At 43.2% G+C, this 27451-nt stretch overlaps 1 protein-coding gene across 17 annotated transcripts in view; it reads left to right on the forward strand.

Moving 5' to 3' along the window:
• The window catches only part of MAP2 (microtubule associated protein 2), a 220173-nt gene that overhangs the window by 167313 nt on the left and 25409 nt on the right, over positions 1 to 27451 (forward strand). For 6 of the 17 annotated variants that reach the window (XM_086750745.1, XM_086750751.1, XM_086750749.1 and 3 more), the window contains 6 exons: positions 5134 to 5247; positions 7554 to 7631; positions 16647 to 16904; positions 19207 to 22989; positions 23237 to 23443; positions 23839 to 23973. In XM_086750745.1, coding sequence (XP_086606871.1) covers positions 5134 to 5247; positions 7554 to 7631; positions 16647 to 16904; positions 19207 to 22989; positions 23237 to 23443; positions 23839 to 23973 — 4575 coding nt within the window. Of the gene's footprint in view, positions 1 to 5133; positions 5248 to 7553; positions 7632 to 16646; positions 16905 to 19194; positions 22990 to 23236; positions 23444 to 23838; positions 23974 to 27451 lie in introns of all 17 variants that reach the window. The other 11 variants (XM_086750755.1, XM_086750757.1, XM_086750756.1 and 8 more) reach the window with 4 other exon arrangements.

The raw sequence follows: 27451 nt of genomic DNA on the forward strand, positions 1-27451 counted from the left end.
CCAGGGCAGCTCTGGTCTGAGAAATCACTGACACTGTTATGTGAGCTGACGAGCCGTCTGTTCCCCAGGGCGAGCTGTACCAGCCCCGGTTCCTCCACCGGCACGATCTCTGCGGCAGCGCCAGGCTACGTAACAGTAAGGCAGGACGATGCCGTGAGCCCTGCCCGTAGGATATTTCTCCTACCAAAAGCAGTCCTCAGAATTATAAGACAGCATTGTGTAGAGGGGTAGGAGGGAGAGAGAATAAAATAAAAGGTACTGCTGGATGAGGGCTGTCAGGGGCAAATATCTGAACCTGAGCAGTTTCACCTAGGAAGTGGTGTTCATAGAAAACGTAGCTCCTCAACAGATTGAGCCTGAGGTTGTGGTAGGTCGGAAGAGAAAGAGGAAAAAGTTCCCGAGGCTGAAGGAAAACCATTAAAAAAGGCACAAAGGGAATAGACACCACACATCGCTGCAGAGATGTGTCACAGATCTAATTTTTGTTCTTGCCTTTATAGTTGCCAATTATTTCTAACAGTTTTCTGGAAATATTTGGTGAAAGCTCAGACACCTTTTTTAAAGACTCTTGCTACCATCCGTACATCTGTCTCTGGGGCTGGTAAACCTGTCTGTTAAAAAACTTAATGGACTGGAAAGGTTTCCTGGGAAATGAAAGCACTGTAGGTAATGGATTCAGGTGCCAGTGAGACATCTGCAGTCCATTGACAACTGCAGCACCATCAATAAGAAATGAAGGAGGACTTTGAAGCAGCACGTTGGCCTTCTGCAGGGTCTGATCCCAGACCTTTGACTCTGCTGTTGCCACTCTTTGGCATGTAACCTGGCTTAACAGCCCCTGGTTGAGTCTCTGTCAGTGAAGGGGGGCTGCCTCATGTGTTTGGATGACTACTACAGTTTAAACATGAGTGCCAGAGCGAGCTGGGGTGGGGAGTGGGCAGCTGTTGTACCCTTGGGTGTGCTTATGAGGAGGGCAGCAGCTTTTAGAGGCACGAGGTCTTCTAAACCCAGTAAAGAGGAAAGGCTGCAGCTGGTTCAGTATCTCTGCATCCCAGTAGTCTGAAAGGGTTTGTGTCCCCAAGTTATCTGTGCGGCAGGGAGACTCCGGATGTCCCAATTTGGCACATGCCCAATTTTGGCATGTTGGGGTTTGTAGAAGAATTGAACTGGCTTCCAAAACCAGGAGCAGAGTGCTTTGCTGGTTTGAGTTTTAACTTTGGTTTAAGTTAGCGTAGTGCCCAAGACAGACGCCTGCTCTCAGCAGGGCAGAGTTCTCCGTTCCTGCCAGAGAGCAGCCTCGGCACTGGTGGCAACTGGGCAGACTTGACCCGACAGCCCCATTGGAGCTTGGTCTCAAGTGACCACTTTTAAGGGAGCGGTGGAAGCGCTGTCCCTGGGTCTGTTAGCTCCTGGCCTCTTGACTCAGCATGATGGTTATCAGGGGGTCTTTGGAAGCTCACGCTGAGGATCTTTCGCAGTGTCTTCTCTCCGTTATGGACACCACATTTGAAGACCAGCTGTCCTTTTGGGTACCACATTCCCTGAAATCAGGCTGGGAAACTCAGTCTGTGCCCTGTATCCTGAGCAGCCGACGTCTTGGTAAAAAGCAGCAGAATTTTATTGTCTGCAAAATGCAAAGGAAAGCCATGTTGCCATTCTTCGTTGTGCTGGAGTCTTATGTGAAGCCAAGATCCTTGTTGCCTTTAAAAAACATGTATTTGGTGTTAATTGTCATTCGTTAACGGCGTTTTTGTGGCACAAAGTTGAGTCAGAGAATGTCTACCTGCTTAAAGAGAGGGAAAATAATTCTTTACAAGCAAAACTCTCTCTAATGAGTCCAGAGCTTTTAGGCTATGAAGAATTTGCCTAACATCCAGGCTGGCTAACTCTCCTTTTTCTGTTTTGTTCTTTATCATTAGGCTTCCTTGAACTTTAACTGAACCATAAGGAAACTATGAAGAGTCTCAATAGCTGCCCTGTGAGGATTTGACTTACCCCTCGGATCTGCTATTTATAGTGTCCATTAGTACAAAAATGTCTGTCCCTTTGCAGCAGTCATGGAGAGCAAAAGCACTGCTCTTCTGGTGAACTGCCCGTGCCTCCTGTGTCACCCAAAATATCCATCAACAGAGCGGTCAGAAGTGAGTCTTTCTTGATTAAAAAAAACCAACCAAGCAACCCTCACCCAAAACCCAAAGGACATCTGTATTTTTATTTACTGATTTTGTGTAGCTTGAAATTGAAATTTCCATTTTTCAGGAGGCAACCTTTCACCCCCAGCCGTATCTCCCCATGGAGCATAATCTTTGTCCCAAGCAAATCAAATGAGGAAGAGAGCTGAAAGGGCGGGAACTGTCTTCCAGCCTTGGAGAGCCTATTTGCACCCCAGGACCAGGATGGATATGAAGAAGTCTAAATTCTGTAACAAAGGAGACCATTTTTAACAGGGATTTGTCTTACTTTGCTGCGAGGAGGCTTGCAGTAGCTTGGGTGATGGGAGAGCAGGTGACTGAGTAGGTTTCCTTTGGGTATGCTCCAGGATCCTAAATCTGGTGTGTTTGCATATCTGAAATTAATTGGAGCCTTTTCTTAAAATTTTCATGTGAAAATAAGCTTAAAAAAATGTTCTCCTAACAATCTTCCTAACTGGGTCTTGATTTGTTCGTCTGAGCTAACAGTACAGACTTGATGATGCCGCTTTTGTCAATAGCGTTGTGATTAGTAGATTGATGGCAATTTTGACAGAAGGGTCACGTGTCACATGCTCCAGGCATGAAGTGGTGGTGAGGGCAATCAGTGCGGGGTTTTCTGGAGCCGTGGTACTCAGCGGAGCTCTGTGCTGCTCTGCATGCTCACCAAAGCTGTCGGGGTGATCCTCTTTCCTGTGCTGAAAGAGCGGGATCTGAACAGGGATATACCAAATATCAAAGCTGCTTCTTCATGGAAGAGCAGCTTGTTTTCTACCCACACGTCTCACCCAAGCAAAGTGCTGCAGCACCTGTGGGCAAAGACACAGGTTTGTTCTCTCAGTTTTCCCCTGTATCACGTCTTTGCAGTCTGCATGTGCCTCTCAGCACAGGGAATTGTCAGGACCTGGAATGATTCCAAGGGACCATTTGTGTCCAGTCTGCTGCAGCAGCACCATGCAGTGGTCTGGAGGTACCTGTTCCATGTTTCTCGTAAGAGGAAGGAACAGAGAAGTGCTGAGAAACACCCCCAGCATCCAGCAGGCATGGAATCAGGAGAAAGCCCCCAGAGGTGCAGGCCCCTGAAAGGCAGCTGGGAGGATTGATGGGCTTTAAATCAATGTCCCCATTCTTTGGTCCATAGGAGTAGTCACGTGCATGACTTGACTTGTGGAGTTATGGTGCTCGATTCGATCTACTTAACCACAGAGTGGAGTTGCATCTCATACTAGGGGCGTGCCATTGAAGAGAGGGACATACACAGTCTCCTGCTAATACAGTGTCTGTATCGTACATAGTCCCGTTCGTAAATGTATCAAGCTCCATCTCAAAACCAGTTGAGCTGTTCCCTGCTGTGTGGAAGCCTGACAGAACTTCACACCCCTGACAGTAGGAAAGAAGCGTCTCCAGATTTCTAGTCTGAGTTTATACTCATATATTCTTGGGCTAGCAGTTTTTTAAATCAGCATTTTTTGTTGTTGCTTGGTAGTTGCTCTGACATATTCATCCTTCTATTCTTGCTGTTGGCTGCAGCCAATAAACCATTGCAGTCACTGCCCTCCTGGCGACCAGTCAGGAGGGAAGTGAATTGCAAGATATAAATACCAACAATTACGAATGTTCTTTGCCAGTGGGTGGGTTTTTTAAATATCTCATTACATAGTTTGTGCAAAAGAGAGATTAACGTAGCACTTTGTTTTTAAACAAATAGGGCTGTGGAAGTCAAGTACCCCACATCTGTGCTTTTTGGGAGAAAAATATCAGCTTTTCTAAAGGACAAACAAAGGGAAATAACTTTACATTAAAAGTACAAAGGAGTTCTGTAAGAGTACTAATGGTGAGAAGAAATCATCATTATTAATCTAATGGACAGCAGGCCGGTTGCTGTAAAGTTACATGCAGGGCATTGAGTTAAATGTACCTCCCCTTCCCAGCCAGTCCTGGCCTGAAGGACGCAGTAACGGGTGAGCAGAGAGCTTTTATTTCAGCCCCCAGGACGGTGGTTAATGGGGGCTCTTCGAGCGTCTCCTGGCAGGAGCAGGCTGTGTTGCCATCTGCCATGAGAAACCTCTGTCTGCGCGTGAGGGGTGCAGCAGCGCTGAAATTCTTGCTGTTTTCAGGTGTGTGCCCGGCCATGCGGCTGGTGGGCCCGTGGCGGCGCGGCTTGTTGCCTTCTCTAGGGCTCAGCCCTTGTCGGGTCCTGGCGCCATGCGTTTCAAACAGCTTGCAGCCAGCGTTCAGAAATAGCTGGAGGGTGAAGGGGTTTATTGCCACCGGGTTTGGCTATGAGAGGGAGGAATATGTTGGTTAATGACAGCTTTGTCTTGCAGTCTTAAAAGGAGTGAGGAGGAAACAGTGGACGTTTTAATAATACAAAAATGTTATGGGGCCCTTCTGTTTCAAGTCTCTCATCAGCATATCCTTAGACGTCTGTCTAGGAGGTGCCTTTAACATGTGCTAACTGTGTGCTGGTAAGGAGAAACTGCCATCCAGGGTGCATGTGGAATGCAGCTAACCCCATATATTAAACGTCAAGAAATGTCGTTACTCAGCTGGCCATTCTGCCCCTGTTTGCAAAATAGTACCTGCAGAAAACGTTTCTAGACATTTAATAAATGATCATCTTAAAATTTTGCAGTTGCTGCACATTGTCCCTAACAGAACTAAGAAAGAGCATTTAATAATAATGCTTTGTGCATCTTACTGAAAAGGCCAGGGCCCTGGTTTTTATAAATACTCAGCATTTTCCATGGAGATCTTTGAAATATGTAGTCCTTCTGTTTTATTTTTTTATGATTTGCTTTATTTCGAGGAAAAAAATACCTTTTAAAAATTGATTTAATCAACCTCCATTTTTTGTGGTTTAAGCTAATCTTTATAATTTTAAAGCATTATTCTAATTAGCATACTTTCCTTTGTTTTTTTTCTGACTTTGCTGCCGCCACAGAAGAAGTGTCTGCGAGGATAGTACAAGTAGTGACAGCTGAAGCGGTAGCAGTCCTGAAAGGCGAACAGGAAAAGGAAGCCCAGCACAAAGATCAGCCTGGACCACTACCTTTAGGTAAACCGAGAGGAAGAACGTTCAAAGTATCCTTGTGTCTGCAAATGTTATGTGAATGTATATCACAAAAACCGGTTACAGCTGTGCATTTGCATAGGTCATGGGTAAACTGCAGCACCAGTGGATAAATGCTGGAACCACATAATAATAGCGTCATCCTTGTTGCCGTGGTTCTTCTCAGCCCCGTGACTCTCATGCACCTAGTTTCTGACTCCAGAGCTGTGAATGTAATTGGTGCTAGGGGGTTTGTTGCTGTGTTTGGTGGGACCCAGCAGCGCTCATTGCCCCTTTGTGTTCAGCTACATACAGCGTGAGAGGGAAGGATTAATGTCTGAGGAGGCAAAGATTAGAGGAGAGGCATATGAGAAGAAAGTGAGGTTTTGCTAGTTGTGGTAGCTACTCAAAAGGATGAAGGAGAAGCATCTCAACAGGAAGCAGGGAGCAACAGGGCACACCAAGTGAGGCTGGGAGCCAGGCAGGGTGAGGGGAGATTGTAGGAGAGGGAGTTACACCAGACTGAAGCAAATGCTAGTGGTCCGCACTGGGAGTGGTACCACTGCCACTGGTCCATGCTGTGCCCTCATCCTCCTGCTGGCTCCTTTGTGAAATGTTTCTCTGAAATACAAGTGTGTATATACATAAAAGTACATACATGCCGCCATTTGTACCTACAGTGCTTCCTCCCTGCCAGAAAACTTCCACAGTAGCTCAAAATATATACTCCAAAGGCCAGAGAAGGGCCATACTCCATCCTGAGGCAGGGCAAGTCTGGCAGGCCTGCCCCAGGATAAGTTCTGCTGGGTGCATGTACATTGTGATCAAATCAAAATAATGCCTTGTGGTATTTTTCCCACAGCCACTCTGCTTTGTTTGGTACAGCGGCTGCACCCTGCTTAGGAATGAATTAAAGTCTATGAGTAATTAAGAGTATTTGTTGGAAATTTGGTTCCCAAGGTCTTTTGCTTCATTGAACTGATGTTGAAGTGCAGCAGGGAGAAGTGTTGCTTGGTAATTCCCTTCTTTATACAGAGATTCAATTTTACGTGAAAGACCCCAGTTCTGCAAAAATCTTCATACATATTTAAGCACAGATTGCTTCACTCTGGCCTGGATGAGGCAAAATGGATATTCAGTTCCATCTAGTTAGATAAGACATTTTAAAAATGTTGTGAGAAGTATGTCTTCTTTGAGCAACTATTGGTGTTTCCGTTCCTGTGGTCAGTGACTGTTAAATAAATGCAGGTGGAATTGCATTGTGAGGAAGACGTAACTCCTCTGTCCCTGGACAGCACATCTAAGGACAAGTCACATAAGGGTCTCCTCCAAACCAGAGTGACATCAGTAGGAGGATGCCAGGCAAATTCTGCTGGAGCTTTGAAACTGGCCTTTCTATGCTTGGGAAGAAGCCCTGAATCAGAAACTGATCTGCCTGTTCAGAGGTGCTGTTTATAAGACAGATCTGTCAAAACAGATTCGTTACTTTTTTTTTTCTTTTTTTTTTTTTCCTTTTTAAACAATGATTAAGCTCCAGTACTGGATCTGTTTTTAAAGGAAAGAAAATTCTCAAAGTGGTTGGTATGAAATCAGATGCAGAGGTTATGCTGAGTTCATTTAAGAAGCAGTTTGCTTAGGATTTCATCGTGCTTGAATTTAAATAATTGAAAAGCATCATCTGGTTTTAGCGTCTAGTCTCGCAGCTGGGGATGATTCTAAACCCTAGTCTATGTGCGTTGAAGATTTTACTGCGCCTTGCTCAGCTGAATCGGTAATACATCATAGCTGACATAAGTTCCTTGTGCTGATGTCTTTTGTATTTAGACAAGCAATATTTGCATGTATGCTATGATTAACCTTGAACTCAGCAGAAGAAAAAATAAAAGGTGTGGAGAATGTTTTCTGTTCATGTACTCAAGGTAAATTAAAGAGATTGGATGCCAGTTTGTGATAGTCAACGTGAATTTATAAAATCTGTTATGCTCACATGCTTTATTGTTGTTGTCTTGGGTGACTGAAGGGTTTCTAAGTGGCAATACTGATTTAAAAGATAATTTTGCACTTGTTTTTTTGTATTGTACTCTATGACCAGATTTTTGAAAATAACTCATACCATCTGGGGAAAAAAACAATTCTTTTATTTTAACTTTAAAGATCTGTGTATTCTGAAAGGATCTACCTGAAAAGTCACTAGGCACAAGTTCCCATTGAATAATTCTCTCGTCTGGGCAGAACAGGCTGTCTGCAGCTTGTGTCAGGCATCAGTCTCCCTGGAATTAATTTCTGTCTCATTTTCACTGTTTGATTTGTAGCAGTTGAAGAGTCAGCCAACCTGCCTCCTTCTCCACCTCCGTCGCCAGCTTCCGAGCAGACTGGAGCTCTGGAGGAAGGTAAGGGTCTCCTGGACATTGCAGTGCACAGCTGGCAGCAGAGGGCTGAGATAGGGAGTTAAAGGATGGGGGAATCAGAAAATGGAGACACTTTCTGCAGCTTCACGTGAAAAAGAGAAGGCATTCCTCAGCAGTAACTCCCCATCTGCAGACCAGCTGCTGGATGAGGTAGACACATATGCACAGGGGTCACTGACAGGGCATGTTAAGTACATCCGTGTTAAAGGGAAAAAAGATGGTGATGCTCACCTTTTTATCTGTTATATGCAGTGCAAGCCAAGAGATCTGCTACTCCATTGTGGTCACCAAAACTATGATTCAGTATGGGTCATCTTTATTTTGTTAGGATTTGTTTGGCTTTTTTTTTTTTTTTGATTACCATTAACTTTGTTTTTGGAATCTTAAATGCATGAAAGCAAGGAGATTCAGAGCTGGATCGTTTCTTTGGCCTTCAACTTGTAATTGATGCTTCAATGCCTACGTGTATTGGGGGTTCTGCACACAGAGTGCAGGAGTCAAATTCTGGTCTCACAAAGCAAATTTCTACTCTGTTCTGGACAAGGAATGTTCAGTTTCAGTAGCGCACGATCACTGCGTGTTCGTCCTGCTAAAATCCCCTCCAGCAAAGAACTTAGGTGTTGGCTTAATTTTAAGTAGAAGCCTAAATCCCAGTGAAGTTGTCCTGATAGCACGTGCATCAGTGCTTTGTTCAACAGAAGACGATTGCTGCATCAAGGCTGTCATTACAGGGAGACAGCTCTGTTAAAACTGAGCCGCATCAGCTGGGTAAGAGGGAAGGATTTGGGTTCAGAATCTCCAGGGGACTGTCGGTTGAACTCTGCCATGTCAACAGCATTTTTATGTGTCCATTTCTTTCCTTCTTGAATTTTCTTTTAGCATTTTTTTTCTTTCTTTTTGTTAAATAAGTGCATGAAAATAATTTCTTATCATCTGCTGAACGAACTTTGTTGGTATTTTAACACAGAGCATCTATTAATTTTGCAAGCGGACAAGTGCTATTCTTGTGCTAACATAGTCTGACTCTCAGTTTATCAGAACACTGCAATTAGGCATGTTTCATCCTGCGGTCATTTCAGAGATAATGCAATTACAGGCTGTGTTGACAACAACATTTGTCAGTCCCCTGTACTGGAAATACCTACTGGATGTGGTTAGTAACCAATATAAAGAATTCAATTAATTGGTTGTTGGGTTTTTTTAAAAAACATCTGCACATAGTATGTTTAAAACAATAGTACAACAGTTCCTAGACTTAGTAATGGCAATCAACGCTACTAACTGAAAAGGAAGCTCGTAGGGCATTAGCAAAGGCTTTTAGAATTGTTGCCAGGGGTTTACCGCTATTCTTTAATACATAGTTCACTTGACTAGTTCAGTGTATGCTTTTTTTATTTTTTCACCTCACAACAAAGGGCTTGTTCTTCTGCTTTAGGTCATTGTCAAGGTTCTTCCATTCCCCTTAGCTGGGGATTAGCTTTGCATACTGTTTCTGTCAGCAGCATTATTTGCATGTATTTGGGGATTGTATAAAGTACTCTTATTGGTGAATTGACAGGAGGTTGTAGATTGCCCCCTAAGCAAACGGAAACAATTTTGCTAGTTTTATTAACACAAGAAGGTGACAGAGCACTATACAACTCAGGGTTATTATGAACTGCAGGGCTGTGCTGTTCCAGCTGTGCGTATGACTCAGCAAGTCACTTAACATCGCTGTTCTTCTCTTTCCTTGCATGTGGAATTGAGTTAATGTAATAGCACTTACCTAACCCCTCAAGGGCGGTTGTGAAGACTGAAAGGTCAGTGCTTGGGAGACATTTTGATGATTTATACAATGCCACAATTTTAAAAAACATTCAAATAATTTCCTTTAATGTTAACAAAAAGAGACTTTTCCATTACAAGATTTTGATTAAGCTCTTCATTTTTCAGAGCAGATGGCCTGTATAGATCCTGAAAGTGTAGGTTTGTAAGGGAAGTATGGACAGAAGTGATGTGCTGAGTCATTAATGCACTCCACTGGAAGCTTCTTGTTTATGTCCAGCTCTGAAACGAACTCACAGTAGAGTTGGTGGATGAACAGAAGGAACTTCTTGAAAAAATGTCACCAGAAGTATGTTATGTTGCTTTTTTCCCCAAATATGAGTGTTGTCAGTTCAGTGTGGTAGTAAAAAATCTTGTGTTCTGCTCTGTGTTAGAGGACATGGTCCTTATTTTCTTTTGAGTATGTTGAGTTTTTGCTGACTTCAGTGAGCCAGACCTGTCATTTTTATTCAGGCAAAGCTCCTGAGTTCCCAAGAGTTTGCCTCAGTAGGGTTTGACCCAGTTTTACTGTACTTGTTTAAACCTTCAGTTCCCTGTACCATCTGGCTGTCCATCCTCATGCACCTTTACATTGTCCGTCTGTCTTTCTGCTCAGTAGAATGCAATTTATTAATTTAACCCAATTCTACAGTTGTTGAGCAAAAAAAGGTGAGCCTTTGTTGTGTGTACCTACCTCAGGCCTCCTTTTTCCCTCTTCTCTTAGAACGTTTTCCTAATGCACTTGTCACTGTGTGTTGCATTGCTTTGAATCCAAAAGAGACTTCCTTCAGTCATAGTAAGTAGGAAATCACTGTTGTAGACATGACAAAGGTGGATGTGGCCAGCCATGCAGCAAAAACAAATTAAAAAAAAAAAGAAGGTAGAAGAGACAGAGGTTTGTGGGTCAAGTGTATTTCGTGAGAGAAAGGAGTCGTGGATGTAGGTTTCTTTCTCTCATTTGGCTGCAGAAAAACGTTCAAATGAGCCTGTCCCTTTTTACTGCTGCAGAAGGTAAGATAACTAATTTGTCTTATTGAAATTATTTCATTTATTTCAACTATAGTAACATAACCTTGCTCAGGAAATGAAATTTTCCCTGGCACCCTCTAATCCTTTTATCAGTTGTATCTGATCATGCTGGGCTGGTGCGATATTCTCTTGCCAGCTTGGCGTTTCTTCTGTGCTTTGTGCCTTTTGACAATGGCCAACAATGTCTTCATGTAGAAATTTTTCTAAATGTTATCAGGTAGAAGGATGCTTTTGATGGAGTGTCTTCCATTTTGAAATAGACATTTCAGATTAGGCTTTACATACCAAATAAGAATATTTTACAAACTAAAAGGAAACAAGTGTGCTATAAAAATGGATCTATTTACACTGAAAATTACTTCTTGAAAGGCATTTTCAAAAGATACCTGGAAGCTAAAGCTGAATTAGCCTTTGTGCGAAGCGATTTTAATCTTAGACTTTAGAATTCATTGGGGATTTTTCCCATGCTTTGAGATGAAAAAGAGCTATTAGAAAGGGCTAAAATAACAAAGAAAGGATTTTTCTTGTTACCGAAATAAAAGCATATCCTCCTTTAAAGATATCATTATCCTATAAATGAAATTATCTGCAGTAATTTTGAAAATACCTTTATTAAAACTGATAAATAAACAATGTAAATCTGTAATAGCCACAGACATAACAGCCCCAAACAATACTAGACTTTGCACTCCTAATGATTTTGGACCACCACAATAATATATATTAAGCGTTTTTACTGTTGTCAGTTCCTGTAGTTTTAAGGAGCAGAGGCGGGGCCTGTATTTTCTTGCCTACGATCCATTCAGAGCCTATAAAGAAGGAATTTTCAGCCTTGTTTGCATCAGTATAGAGAAGTCCTGGGGTTTCATCTTCACTCTTGTTGGTGGATTTTACATCTGAAGAGCCCCTGGATAAATATGACCCACAGCCAGGAGGAGAACCTCTCCTTTTGCACATCCTCCTTCTGTGTTCTGCTTCTGACCATATCAGTCTTCTGTTCTTTTCTCCACAATGTCCCAGTTCCAGCAGAAGAGGTGGCAAGCGCATCATCCCTTTCTGCTCTTGTCCACGGTAATATATACACTGGTGTGAGGGCACCCTGCAAAGAAGCAGGAGTTGTAGTTTTGAACCTTCTCAGGTTTAGGAAGGAGTTGATTTGTGGTCTTTCGCACCCTCAGACATGTCCTCACTCCCTGTGACCACCTTTTGCAAACCATGAGCCCCCTGAAATCTGTCACTGAATTTTGTAGAAGCTTCTATGGAGAAGAAATCCATGGGTTCTGCATTGCAAGCGGATCAAGATGCTTCCCTGCAACCTTGCTGCTGGCTCTTAAGCACTAGGGAAAGGCGGGGAGCTCAGGCTCAGCCATGTGTTTGCTGTGTCCTACTGCAGGTGCTCTGTGGTTCAGGCACTCTTTGTGCCCTGGAAGAAACTGGGAGAATGATTCTCTTAAACTGAGCTCCATGGGTGGTATTTGTGTATGTGCATAGTCCTGGCCAGCCTCTTAAACATGGATAATCTTCCTTTTGCAGCACAGTGGAGCTACTACTATTGCCATCTTCCCTTTTGTGGGTGATTGAGCCTGAATGGTACTACAGCATCCTTTTCCTAGGCAGAAGAACTACATTAAATTACAGGACACTTGCTGCCATGTTGCTGCAGGAAGCAGAGGCTGCTGCTTTTTTTTTTAAAGACACAGGTGTTGTCTTGTTATGGTGTGCTCTAGAAAGAAACTTAAAACTTACTGTTATTTGCCAGGAAGAATCTTAGAGCTCTTATAGATGGAATTGCTTTAGATAAAAACTGCATTCCAAGATTTGGGTAATGGTAGTTACAGCAGCAGTCGCGAGCCACCTTGTTCTCCAGTCACACACAGAGGTCTGGTTAATGTCTCTCACGCCACCTGTGTTAAAGCCTTGCTTTCTGACTCAGTGTTTTGGATCTGAGAGGAAAGTTTTGGAGGCTCTGGGGAAACTCTTTAGGTTGTAATTGCCTGGAGAAAGGCCAGGGACACCAGGCATGGGCTTGTTCTTGAAGCTAGTAGGAAATCCAGTGGGATAGCTGCAGCTGCTGAAGGCAGCCCGTGAATGTAGTGTTCATCAAACTGCCAGTTGTCATACACAGGGAATGGGCTTAAATGTATTTTCTCTGGTACTAGATGTTTAGTTTTTCAAGGCGTTATTTATGGTAGGGAGGGCACCTTAGCCTACATGAGCTCTCAAGTCTCCCCTGTAGGTTTGTCCAGATCAGATGCTAGGCCAGGCATTTTTATTGGGCTGGATTCTTTTGCTTTGTCTTGCAAAACCAAACCCAGCCTCCCCGTCCATGTAGCTGTCAGTAGCTGGTGTAACCCTGAGATGATTATGTGATTATCTGTGATGCTACAGTGACGGGTGAATAAAGCTGTCATTCCAAAGCATTAGCAAACACCGCGGTAGGAGCTAATTCACCCACAGAAACATGACAAACTGTGTAAAATATAGGACTAACGGAGATTGCTGCAAGCAGCTCTGTGTGGTCTTTATCAGGAAAAATCGTAGCGAGCTATTTGGGGAAGGGAATTTTTGATTGTTAAAATGTCACTTATTTACAGGGAAAAGAAGTGGGCAATTTTGAAATAGATACAATGAGAAATAAACCCACCATTGACCAAAGTGTAAGCTGGTTTGCTTTTTAATTAAAGGAGTTTTTGAAATTTACACTTTCAAGTACTTCACCTGGTGACTGAGGTGTTTAATACAGTCAGTCAGCGGTATGACACATAGAATGTCAGTGCAAGTTGTGGCACGTGGTTTGTGTACGACATGTATTCCTCTCAACAATGACTGTATAGTTTTGAAATTCGCTGATTCCGACGGTTGGTTTCTGATGTTCATAAACACTGTAGGAAACACCGCGTCATGGCCCCTGTGTTAAAATGGAGAGCTGCCTCCTTCCTCCACCCCCACCAACCTGGCTGGTCTCATCCACTCTGCAGTGTGACGTAGTAGCTAGAGGAGCTAGTGCATGCGTCCATCCTGTCTCGTCTTTTCCTTGTCTGTCTGTCTGTCCTGCGGTTTTTGTCTGTGTGTCTATTTGTAGATGAAGGGGCGGAGGACAAGGTGGGCCTGCTACACCACTGCCCGGGCTGTGGGCCTGCTGCCGGCAGGGAGTGGCGTAAACACCTGGCCCCCTCCATTTCAGTGTCCATGCCCGATGATGAGCCCTACAATTCGGATGAGGAGTACTATGAACACCCTTTGTTCAGCTCGGAGTGGACTGGCTCTAGTACACGTCCCAGTGCCACAGTGAAGAGCACAGAGGTCTTGTTGGGCCATGATGAAGGTGAACCGAGCACGGTCCCATTTTGTTCCTCTTCCCCTGTACCCACCTGCCATCCATTCCATTATATATGTGCCTGGGATTGCTGCTTTCTGGGGAGGGAGGCCTGGCTGCGTCTTCTCCCCACATGGAAGTGACACCCCTCCGGAGTCTCTCCGTCTCAAAGTGAAGCTGCAGTGTCAACAATGAATGCAACTTTGGGGTCAGCGAAACTGTGGCTCCTGCTTAAATCAGGGCTCTCGGCCTACTGGCCTGGCTTATAGCAGGAGCAAAAGGAGCAGCTAGTTAAAAGAAGCGTAAGCTAATTTGTTCTTTGTGCCAGAGGATCGCTGCCAAGAACAGTGTGCAGAGTAGGCCAAAAGATTGCTACTGGAGTTAAGTCAGTTGTTAACACAGTGAGGGGAAAAAAACATGTCTATACCAAAGATAGCAGTGGAAGGTCTTTAATTCTCCAGCAGGCAAAGGAGATCAGTTTTACCCCAGTGGAGGCAGGTGACTTCAGGCAGTATTGGGTCATTTGATCTCCAGTTGTCTTATGGATACAGCCAGTTAACACTGTGTCAGCTGACTGCAAACAAGGAGGAAAAAAAAAGTTTACTGTTGCTGTGTTGCTTTACTCCCTTTTTCTATGGCCTGAGCACATCAGTAGTTATTGCTTTGTCACTGGGAGTTACATAAAAGTGAAATGGCTTTTGAGGAATCAAGGGAGAATCAATTTCAGTGACTAACAGGAATGCTGACTTCTCCAAGGTGAAGTAGATCGCGTTTCATCTCACAGCATTTGTCTAACTCAATCTTGGGACACAGGAACTGAAGTTAAAAACAGTGCTGAATCCTCTACGGGTTTGTGTCCCAGGAAAATGAAAGTGTATGCCTGAAATTGGTTACTGGGTCATTTCAAGAAAACCAGAGTTGTTCAGAATTAACAGGATAATATAGCCTGATACTGCAACAGCAGCAGAAAGAGATCAGTGCTGACAGCTGAAGATGGGTAATGTCAGCAGGTCTGCCTGAAGCTAAGGGAGGCAGAAAATCAGGAGTGGCCTTACTGTAGCTGAGTGCATGGGCAGCTTACATCCACCTCTGGTGAAAGTGTAAGGGAGTCTGCTGCACAAAGGGAGTCTGTAGGATTCCTTTGTTAAGTCAGGGATAACTTTCTACTTTGTAATTAGTTTTAATCATGTGGCATTGTGTGAAGTGTCTCAGGAAATGGAGGTGCATACCTGAAATTGCTCAGAGTAAAATGAGAGACTTGCCTTGAAATTTTGTCATTGAAAGGGATGCACATACAAAACTGTGTAAATTGGAAAAAGAAAAGCAAAGCAAGTCATTCAAGTCAGGGCTTCTTGTAGCTGGACACCTGCTGTTCTGTCAGGCTCTTTTACAATCTGCCCGTGTGTAAATATCCTTATAACACCAGGCATCGGTCCAGTTCTGATTCTGAATCTTCTGGCTTCTGTTCATTTAAGATACAGTATCTATCCTTAATTATATTTTAATATGTTGTTAATAATGTGTTGTACTTTACATAGTGATATTTTCGCAGCCTCACATAGCATTTATGTTCCTTAAATAAGTTTTTAAAGGCTGTAACTGAAGTGGATGGTTGATCGGTTTTAACCGGGCCAATCTCAGGAGAAAAATCAAGGCCATGTAAAGAGATTTTACTTTAATACCAAGAGGCTGGATACAGCCAATTCTAGATTTGAAACCGCTTCGTTCTAAGTCTGATTCAGCAAAGTCCTTAAGCGTGAGACATACTTTAAACCCAGGGGGGTTATCAGGTTTACTGCAGCATAGTTACTGGTCAGCCGCTTAGGTATGTTGCTGAATCAAAGGTTTCACACTTAACCCTGACTTTTAATCAGAAGGGATACTGATAGAGCACAGTAGTATTCTGTGTAGCAATGGCAGGAGTACAGTCCAGAACGGAGATTTTGCTAATCGTTCTTCTGCCATGGCATGAGTAAAGACAGCTCTGGATACTACTGCAGTGATCCTAATAGCCCCCAGGCTGAGTGATGTATTTTAGAAATTCAGATGAACGAATAGTTACATTGCACTCATTGGTTTCTTTGGCTTAATTGGCGATGAGGAGCCTGGGGGCTAATGGGGAAACAAAAGAAAATGACGAGTCCTCCTGTTAAAGCTGTGATTTTCACATACTGGGTTCAGATGTCAGGCAGCCTAAGGGAGCAACTGTTTAGAAACCCACTCAGTGTAGGAATCTTGGCTGAATTCTTGCAAAACCATTAGTTATCAGCTATGCACAAGGCTTATTCAGACTATGGAAGTGGCTCAATATTTTGCTAAACGCAGCATCCATGTGCTAGCTTGACTTGCTGGCACTTATCAGTCAGTATTGCCAAGGTCAGTGGAAAGAAATTAACGCCCCAAAACTTCCTTTCCCTCAATTTAATGTCTTGTACTGGATTAAATAGCACATTTTTGAGAAAAATATCAGTGTACTTAGAATGCATTGTACTCATTGACACATTGGTGTTGTCAGGGCCATCCATCATTCAATACCATTTCCATTTGCAATGAATATTTGACCCACAGTCATCCTTGGGAGAGGTACACCTGTGAAATGCTTTCAGCTCTCATCGCGTAGCATAAATATGCTTCTCTGGGGCAGACGGGGTTTTTGGTTTGTTTTGTTTTTTTCCCTAAGGAAAATTCGGTTGCACGATGACTAAAATGGGCTGGATACTAGCAGTCCTTCGACACCCTTAAATCTGAAATGTTCAGAGCTGAAAGTGTTATGCAAAAGTAGTCCTGTTGAGCTGTGTGTTTGGTGTTTACTGTTGGTGTTGATGTCACCTCCTTTTTCCATCTCCAAGAAGAAGAACCAGTAGAGAGTCTGATGGCTGTGGAAGCGAAACCTGCTGCTCTTCCTGGGAAGCAACTGGGGAAAGAGCACGGGCCCACTGAGCCTTCGGACCAGGCAAAGGGTCCCTGTGAGGGTCGGTCGGATTCTGGTGTGGAGGCCAAAGTGTGTCCTGAAGATAAAGTGCCAGGTGTGGCACCCAGCAGGGAGAGCGTAACCGTTGTGGCGGAAACGCCCCTGAAAGACACATCTCCTTCCTTGTCTGAGGAAGGTGTGTCCTTCTTAGGTTTGCATGTGTTTGCTGCCAGTGAATCCTCCAGCTTTCTCCAGTGCTTTCCAAGGCTGCTTCATTTCCTGTTCTTTCCATTTATTAGTATGACTGCTCTTGTTATTATGCTTGAAGAGTGTGTAGCAGATAATATGATTGCTTAGGTGCTGTATGACAACATGGTTTCCCACCACTGCAGCTGATTCCTGATTTTTTACTTTGCCATGATAAAACATGCTTTGCGGCTGAGCTGATTCCTCTGCGTAAGCCTTTTTCCCCCATCTCAGATGTGTTTGCCAGTCACATTGCTAATCTATGTATATTTTTTTCTTTTTGGTGCAGAGATTCATCTGCTTTTCTTTCAAAAAGTAGATTTATTGACTTTGATGATGACATAAAGAGGCTTAAACTCTAGAAATGTTTTCATTTGCAGTGTGCAGGTTTTTGTTTGGTTTTTTGTGTGTGTGTGTGTGCTTCAGTGCATTCTGGTTTAGCTTCCCTAAAGCTATCGCTTCCTGTGTCATATCCTTGCTATTCATTGCAGTCCACCCCTCCTCTACTCAATCATTGCCAGAACTCTGATTTTTTGTGTATCTTACCTTATTACAAATGTTTGACTCTGCTGGAGTGCCCTTCTTAGGCAAAACCTCCGTCACTTCCACCGGGGTGTTTGCCTTCACAGTGAAGTTTAGGATGGGGTGCACAGGGTGAAGTTCTGATCTGCTTACTGAACAAAATATTTACCGCAGTCAATTGTTTTTCAGTACATAAGAACTAGGCTTCAAGATTTTCCTTTTAATGGAGAAAGTGAATTTCCTTTGGCAGTCAGAATACGTGTTGATGCCATTGGTGTTGTTCATTTCCATTAGAGTAAGAGGCACAGTAGGATACATAAAGAAAGTTGGTATCGAGCTATTTAATTTCTGTGAAACGAGGATGACAGCTCAATGGCCGTGTTTTTGTACTTCGTAGAATTTGCAAGTAAGTCACCAAATGTAAAAGCATAAAGGAGCAAAATTACTGTGCTTGTAGACCTCTGGTTTTTCTACCTGTAGTGTTTAGAATGGCAGTTGCTTTTTTGACTAAATGTTAACATATGCAAATTTTAAAGAATGACCAATACTTTGATAGTAATTGTTCTAAAAAATTCAGATTCATCAGAGCAAAAAGATGGCTCCATGGATTTAAAATCAGAGATGAGGAGAATCAGAGTTGGCCTAACGCTTTTTGTAACAAGCTTTAGAAATAACTCATAAAACTTTTTTACAGATTACTGCAGAAAGTTCTGCCACAGTTTGCAGTATATCTCTTCATATTTTCCATTGTAGGAAGATTTACGTATGATAGGAATTATTATTTTCCGTAGGATGTTAAAAAAGAACAGGCTACTAATGATCAATGGAGCATGTATAAAAAAAACTCAACTAAAAATATAGTGTCAATCTGTAAGAGCAGCATTTCCAGTTTCAAATTAATTTAATTAGGGTTTGATCTACAGTTGTTGAAATATGCCAAGTACAGCTGAAGATGGCTGGCCATTTTGAAGACCAGACCTTCAAGATCTGGAACTGGTAATAGCTCTGTTGCTGATTTACACATACTGATTTCACGACAGCAGTGAGATTTTTGGCATTTGCCAAAAGAGTAATTGTCAAAAGTTGGTGCAGTTAAAAAAACCAGCCTCTTCTGACACTTGCAAAACCTTATTTCTTTGGTTTAGGCTGCATGTAGAAGAAAAACGTAAAACAGAATCATAGAATAGAGTCATAGAATGGTTAGAGTTGGAAGGGGCCTTCAAAGGTCATCTAGTCCAACCCCCCTGCAAGGAGCAGGGGCATCCCTGACTAGAATAGATCTAGAAATATGCAACTATGTGTGTTTTAAATGTCAGAAACACACAAAGATACTACTGATCGGACTGAATCTTGCAGACTTTACTAACTCAAACTAACACAGGTTACAGAGTGCAGCAAAGCATACCAATGAAGTGAGGATTACTTGTGCTTTTGCTGTTGTATACAAACAATGAAGAGGAAGAATTCATGTGAAATCATCTCATTTCAGTGTTCACATATTTATATGTGTAGAACTCACATTTTCACTCATACATAGAAAGGAAACTGGGATTTAACACTTTAAAGCAGATTTCTAGGTGGATGGCTTTGTTGCATGTTTGCATCTTTCTCCCTCTCCTTTCCATCATTCATACCAAGATGTTGTTGAAAGCCACATGACTGCCTGCCTGTAAGTGCTTTGAATGATTTTGTTATAAAACCGAAACAAACTACTTCAGATTTACTTGCAGCCACGAAGATGGAATTCCATGTCCAGGAGGGCGCACGCCCTTTCACAGCAGAGCCATTAGACACAAAGCAACATGAATCTGGGAAAGACAGTAAGACTGGTGAGCAACCTAAACACGATGCCTTAGTTTCTCAGCCAGCAAAAACAGAGGCTATAGATAAAGACAAAGACAAAGAAAAAATGCCTTCACCTCTATCAGAACAGATCTTAGAAACTGACTCACAAAAGAAAGGGGAAGCCAGTTTTGCAGAACCTGCTGCCAAGCCTCCAGCTTCTCAAGAACAAAAGGACTTGTCTGAACTGCCTAAAGGGAGCAAAACAGAAGAAAGGACTGCAGATGTGCCCTCATCGTTCAACCAAGTTGTGTCTATGAAATTTCAAGACAACCTTAAAGATGTTCAAGATCTTGCCATCAGCCGTAGTGAAAGTTCTCTGTTGCTATCTGAACCCAAAGCAGAAGCAGACAAAAGTGAACTTCCTTCAGGCCCATCTCCTGCTGTCTGCCAGGAGCTTCCACTCAAAGACAGTTCTAAAACAAAACAGGAAACCACTGACCAACTGTTTGCCAAAGACCTCACTAAAGATGAACAGATCCACAGAGACAGGACACTAGCTCTCCAAGAAGTCTCAGCAGTAACTGTAGATGGCCTGAAAACGCCAAGCACCCAGAAGATCCCTGCATGGGGGGAGGAAAAGGACATGACCAAGGATGAGAGTGATGAGGAAGAAAGGTATGACTTCTATGATAAAGGAGAGGCTCGAATATTAGATGATGGTAAATTTCCCACAAAACCTGAAGTTAAGACACTTTCCCTAGATGAAGCAGACTTTCAAAAAGATGATGAAGCTAAGAAGTCAGCTGATATTCTCAAATCAGAAAAAGAAATGGACCGAAGTGGGCTGCCAGCAACAGTAGACATGAAAAAGGAGGTGCAGCCAAGCACACAAGTACCCGCAGCTGAGTTAAGCCATGAACTGACCCTTGAGAAGCACCCCGATACCACTCAGTTATCCAGAATAACAGAGAAAGCCCCTGAGGCACCAAGTTTAACCACTGACAAGACTCCTCCGCTAGAACCTTCTCAAGAGGAAGATGTTAAAAAAGATACCAAGGAGGATAAGACAAGTGTTTCAGCTCCTCCCCCAATGAAAGAGGAGGAGGATCGATCAGGAATGTCGAAGTATTTTGAAACCTCTGCTCTGAAAGAGGAAGCCTTCAAAGCAGACGCTCTGAAACAAGGCAGTGATTACTATGAGCTCAGTGACACTAAAGAGAGTGTGTATGAGCCTTATCATACAGATCGTCTAATACCTGAAGACAAAGAGGAAGAGGAGGAAGAATTACAGGCAGAATTGGATCAGCAGCAGAGTGTGCCTGCCCATGAAATAGGGTACAGTACCTTGGCTCAGAGCTTTACACCAGACAAATCTGAAGAACCAAGTTCCCCAACAGAAAGAATGTTCACTATTGACCCCAAAGTCTACGGGGGTAAGAGGGAACTCCACAGTAAAAATAAAGACGACTTAACTCTGAGCAGGAGCTTGGGACTTGGGGGCAGATCTGCAATTGAACAGAGAAGTATGTCTATTAACTTGCCCATGTCCTGCTTGGATTCCATAGCTCTAGGATTTAGCTTTGGTCGTGCACACGATCTTTCTCCTCTTGCTTCAGATATTTTAACTAACACTAGCGGAAGTATGGATGAAGGTGATGACTACTTGCCAGCAACCACACCAGCACTGGAGAAGGCTCCCTGCTTCCCCATTGATAGCAGAGAGGAAGATGAGCACATTGAAGAAGAAAAAGCAGTGGCAGAAGAAAAAGTCCAGCCTGAGACCTTGGCTGAATCACCTTTCCTGGCCAAAGATTATTACAAAAATGGGGCAGTCCTGGCTCCTGACCTGCCTGAAATGTTAGACTTAGCAGGGACAAGATCTAGATTAGCCTCTGTGAGTGCAGATGCTGAGGTGGCGCAAAAGAAGTCAGTTCCTTCTGACACTGTTGTGGAAGACAGCAGCACAGCCCTAACACCTGTCACAGATGAAAACCATGTCACTCTAAAAGCTGAAAGTCAGCTAGAAGACTTGGGCTACTGTGTTTTCAATAAGTACACAGTCCCACTCCCTTCTCCGGTTCAGGACAGTGAGAATTTAACTAGTGAAACTTGTCCCTTCTACGAAGGCACAGATGAAAAACTGAGACGTGGCCTGGCTCCCGACCTATCTTTAATAGAAGTGAAGCTGGCAGCAGCTGAAAAATCAAAAGAAGAATTCCTCAGTGAAAAAGACTTAGGCCAGCATGCCACTGGTGAGTCCATTCTGGCAAGAGACTTTGAGCAGGAGAAAAAAGAGAAGCTGGATACGGTGCTAGAAAAAGGTGAAGATCAAGTTGACTCTAAAGAGGTCTATTCCATTAAAGGTGCAGAGCCAGAGAAGACAAGACCTGAGGCAATCTTAGAAATGAAAGAAGAAAGTGTCGCTGATAAAGTTCATGTAATCGATGATACCATGTATGACAGAAGATCAGCCTCAGAGATAGCAATAGAAAAGGATGCTGTTTCTTTGTTGATGGAGAAGGAGGAGAAGACTCTTACCATTGTTCCAGAAATAGCTGAGATGGAAGCTCCAATAAAACCAGATTACAATGCTATAAAGCATGATTTGGAAGTGGCTGCAAGGAGGGCTGACCAAGAATATCAGAGTCAGTTAGATAACAAGATCAGTGAGGTTGTTTCTCTCCCTTCAGGGATGGACAAAGCCTCAGTGAAGAGAGCAGAGCCTGAACCCAAAGACACTCAACAGAAAGATCAGACCATCTTGTCCAGAGAAGCAAAGGACGCAGATGTCCTTTCCAAGACTGAGCCTAGTTATGCAAAGGACAGCACCAAACTATCTGAAACAGAAATTAAGGAAAAAGTAACTAAGCCCGATCTGGTACATCAAGAGGCAGTTGATAAAGAGGAATCTTATGAATCTAGTGGAGAGCATGATCAAACCCAGGAAGGTCTGAATGGAGAATCCTTGAAACCAGAGGATATCAAAGCAGAACCTCCAAAACCTCCCATGGCTGGGGAAGAGATGCCTGCACAGTTACCGGCAAAGGAGCCTTCTGTGGAGCTCCTTCCAAAAGCTGAGCCTCTCCAGGAAGAGCCTGCTGAGATTCAGATGGAGAGCATACCACAGCCTGCAGAAGGAACTGAAACGATTCCCGATGCAGCTGTGAAACCTATGGAAATCCAAAAGCCACTGCCATCTGAAGTGACAGCTGGGGCCGCAAAAGGGGAAGAACATGAGGAAGAAGAGCTAGAAGAAGACCAAGAAGAAAAAGAAGAGGATAAACAGCATCTTATATCAGAAATATCCCCAGAAATAGACTTTGGGAAACCTACTGCCGAAGAAATGCTAGCCCAGGGTAGCCCAGAAGCACTGCCGGAACTGAAAGGCATTATTGAATCCGTGGTGACAGTAGAGGATGACTTTATCACAGTGGTGCAGACAACAGTTGATGAGGGTGAATCTGCTTCTCACAGCGTGCGCTTCGCTGCTGCTCAGCAGGAAGACATCGAAACAGGGGACTCCCAGGCTGAAGAGGAGCTGGAGGCTGAGGAAGTGGCTGACATGCAAGTTGAGCCCAAGGAGGGCTCCCCAGAAGCTCCTGCTTCACCCCAGAGAGAAGAAATTCTGCTCACCGACTACAAGACAGAGACCTGTGATGATTACAAAGATGAAACAACAATCGATGACTCCATCATGGACACAGACAGTCTCTGGGCAGATACTCAAGGTGTGCATTATCTTTTCTGTTTTGCCTGTTAAATATTTTTGTTTCCAAATGATAATGATCAAAAAGCGAAATTATTATAGTAGTAATAGTAATCTTAGCATGTTTCAGAAAAATGGTAAAATAGCCTGCCTTTTTTTATTAATCCATCTGCTCTGTCTTCAACTGTTTTTCCCTGCTCCGCTACAGTATTGTTAACATTTGTTACTAATCTTTTTGTTTGTTGTTATAATTTGCTCTGATCCTACAGATGATGATAGGAGCATCATGACTGAGCAGTTAGAGACTGTTCCTAAAGAGGAGAAGGCAGAGAGAGAATTGCGAAGACCATCTCTTGATAAGCATAAAAAAGAGAAACCTTTTAAAACTGGGAGAGGCAGGATTTCTACTCCTGAAAGGAAAATAGCTAAAAAGGAACCTAGCACACTCTCCAGAGATGAAGTGAGAAGGAAAAAAGGTTCATTTAACACTCCCTATTACAATTTTTTTATTTTTTTTAATATTGTACAGTTCTATCTGGTTACTCTGTTGTAGATGACGTGCACCTTAACAGTATTAATGGTGGTGCTTGTTAATGGGACATTGTACAACTCTATGAGAAGCTGTGTGCAAGGCTCACTGCTCCACTGGTCTCGTTCCAATTCTAGGCATCCCCAGTGACCACTACGTACGGCATCTGAGGTCGATGCACCAGTGCTTCCCCTCTTCCGACCTGGGATTTGTTCGCCCCAGTAGAAGCAATGCATCGGCTTGGAGTGGTGGAGCAGTGGGCCTGCCACTTGATGTATTGTCATATGAAACTGTTTGCTGGTTTTTTCCTGATTCTATGTTTTTGTGTTTTCTTGTCCATAGCAGTGTATAAGAAAGCTGAACTTGCTAAAAAAACTGAAGTTCAGGCCCACTCTCCCTCCAGGAAAATCATTTTAAAACCTGCTATCAAATATACTAGACCAACTCATCTCTCCTGTGTTAAACGGAAGCAGACAGGTGACTGCGTTCTGTTCAGTTATGCAATGTGGCTGGCAAACATAGACATTTTTTTTTTTGTAAATCTCATGGCTATAGCAGCTTCTCTATTTTTTTTTTCTTCTCTGAGAATATCAGTCTTCACAAATAGTATTCTTTTTTAGTGTTTTGTATCATTTTTCTTTTCTTCTTTCTCTCCTTGGTATTTGTTTATTTAATGAAGGCCATGACCATGTATGCTTGTCATTGCTTGGACCTCTAAGTGCTGTGATTGTAATTTGGCATCATGCTTATAGTATGGTGGTGTAGGAATCGCTACTCATCATTTTCTTCTTTTTTTTTTAATTACACACTTTGGTTTTGGTTTCGTTTTGTTGGTTTTTTTTTCTGGTGGGAAAATGTTGACAGCTTAAACCATGGTATGCATTTCCATTATTTTGCTTTTTTACTCTCATGCATAATAAGAAGTGTTTCAGACATATTTTGTCGATTGATGTTATCTGCATTGACACTTCCCAGTCTGTCACTGATGTTTATGCTGTACAGTCAAAATCCACAGGGGGAGTCCAGCCACATGCAGCATGAAGCTGAGAGAGAAGAAATCTGGGCTCACACTACGAATGTATTCCAAGCAAAAATCTTAATATTTGCTAGAGGAAGATGAAAGGACGAAACAAATGATTCCTGTTGCATCTTGATAGGTGTATCATTATTTAGAGAACCAAAAGGAACACTTCGAGCGTTTTCATCATATTGCTTGTTACTGTGAGTTCAGGGTGCGAAGATGAACATCTTGACTTTTCTGGTGATCTTTAAAAAAAAGAAAAATTGCTAAAAGAGGCCAGGTTTTCTCTCGCGTAACACAGCCACATGCTGCAGTGAGGTGGTTCATGAGTGAAACCCGGGCTATTAAGAGAAGAACCATGCACAGCAACGCAGAACTACATAGGCCTCTCCTCATGCCTTAGAAATGAAGCACAGGATTTATTACCTATCCTGTAGTTAAACAGTGCAGCACCAAGAGTGTTCCTAAGAAGTCGCGCCCATCCAGTTTTGCACCAGTCAGTCTCTCCTGTTCTAAATTTGGACCGGTCTCAGTATGGAGGTCTGACTGGTGAGGATACAGTAAAAGGACAGTTACGCAAGGGCAGCTTTAATGTAGTGCCTCAAGTGTATGCAGTGTGCTTTGTGTCCCTACTGCACTCTGTTAGGACAACAGAAGGAAATACTCAGTCCCATCGCCTTGCTCCTGTGAGGGAAGCTGGCGCTTTTACTTCCCTGTGCCACGAGACATGGAGCCAGGGAAGGAAATGCTGATCCATGCCATGTTGCAGTGTTGCTCCTCCTCAGTTCACAGTCTGGGCCCTCCTAACTTGCACTCTGGACCAGAACTGCCCAAGATTGAGGAATTTTTTAAAAAGAATTAAAACAACTCTTCTTTCTACGTCTTGCTGCTTGCTGAAGCACAGCTTGATCAGTTCAGAAGTTATGAGCTATAATTCACATCTTCTTTGAAAAGACCGAGGAGGTTCAAATAAGCAGTGGAAATGGGGGGAAAAAGTGTTGGCTTTGTAGTGTTCTCAACTTCTTCCGCATTTCTGCAGTCAGGTGGTCGGTGCTATCTTGCCCTCAGGTACTCTGCCACTAACTCCTCTGAGATCTTCTGGCCTGTAGCTTCCCAGAGAGGCCTGAGTCATACCAATAGACTCCGATAAGGCGATCTTCCTGCTGCCTTAAATGCGTGCTGCCTGGCAACTGTCTCTCTCTTTTTGTCTCTCACTCCAATCCATAGTGAAGCAGGTGTATTAGTCAAAGTGAAAAATGTAATACAAAACCAGCCTGCCGGTACATTTAAATCCTGAGATGGAGAGCAACCAAAATGATGGACCCACATTGATCATAACATTTTCAGTAAAGTGGGTTGAACTTTGAGGTTTCGACTCTAAAGCAGAGGAGCTTGAACTGCACCACAAAGTGAACAAAAATATCTCTTACAATGTTTCACCATACTCAGTGTTGCTGGCAAATTCACAGTATCCCTTATTTTCTTCTACCTCATCTTTTTATACTTACTGATGAGACTTCAGGGGAGGCCATGAGAAAGAGTACAGTGCTATGCTCCATCCCAGTCAAAACCAGGACAGTATCCTAAAAGTGTAGGTGGCCATATGTTAACCTAGATATCCCTGAGCCTGAACCAGTCATCCAGCTCTTTCCAGGATCTGGAATTTAGAGGGACATAAAAAATATAGCACGTAAAATATAGCACTGTTTCTTGAAGCCAGTTTTGACTGTCAGTGTGTCTTATTTGGAATGGTCCTGTCGGCTTTAGTGACACCTGGACGTTATAGCCCCTCCAGAAGTCCCTGGGCAGTGCAGTCTGTAGAGCTTTGAGTGTATTGCAGTCAGTTAAAACCTCCACATTGCATTGACTGTGACTTTAAAAGAAAACATGTCAAGTCATAAGATACAAGCGTCTACAAAGAAAAAGTTAATATTTGCTCATGTTTTCTGTGTAGTGGCCCGGGAAATGACATCTTTCCCCTGTTTCCCCTCAATACCAGAAAAGAATTCCCACGTCACTGGTAAGCACTGACAAATACTGGTAACTTACAGTGCCATATCCACAAGGGAGGGACTGCTTTTTAAGAGACTCATTTGAAGAAGAAACTGCATGGACAACTCTGAGGAAAGAGTTGTGAAGTCTGTGCCTTGATGGGTGTAGTTCCATGAATGAAAACCCGCTCTGACTCGTGTGTTAGTGGCCGTGGCCATGAGGTGCCACCGCAGTTGTGCCATCGGAGGAGTGTTTATGGTGGCAAGGCCAGGACAACTACCTGGCTGTGAGCAGGAGCCACAATGTGATATGCTTCTGTTCCTTGTCTGGAGTTCTGGGGTCACCCCCAAGGTAAAACATGTTTGGTGTGTATTTAACCTGGCAGCAGAGCCTGTAGGGATCTTTTGTTCAGATGGAGAAGTTGTGCTTTCAGGTAAGTCAGCGTAAGCAGCATGGCTGTTCTTTCCATTCCATAGTGGTGGCCATGAGGGTTCAATACCAAGGGAAGGAGGAAAGAAGCTGTAAGTAATTATTTAGGAGAGATGCAAAACAGACCAAAACCAGCAGTAACAGATGTGGTAAAATGTGATGCAGGAGGGCTGTGCTGTACTTATCTCTGGTACAAATTCAGAAGAACTGAAGCACACGGTTACATATTATTTTTCTCCTCACGAGTTTTCTCTCCTAGTCCTTCAATTTAAAAAAAAAAACAAACAGCAATGAAATTACATTAAGAGGGCAGAACTAGAGTGGGAAGTTTGGCAGAAAACCAGAGATCTCCTCCTCATGCCTGGGAACTGCACAGGGAAAGGAGAAAAATAATCGGTTCCATCCTGTTTGATGTGTCAGGGTTGGTTTTACAGCTGGAAGACAATTGGGTTTACAGCTAGAGGTTGTCATCTGTGCCCACTGTCCTGCCTCTGCCTTTACTGAGGGCATCCT

The sequence above is a fragment of the Chlamydotis macqueenii genome, chromosome 6, assembly GCF_036417535.1.
Source record: "Chlamydotis macqueenii isolate bChlMac1 chromosome 6, bChlMac1.mat, whole genome shotgun sequence".
Lineage (NCBI taxonomy): Eukaryota > Metazoa > Chordata > Aves > Otidiformes > Otididae > Chlamydotis > Chlamydotis macqueenii.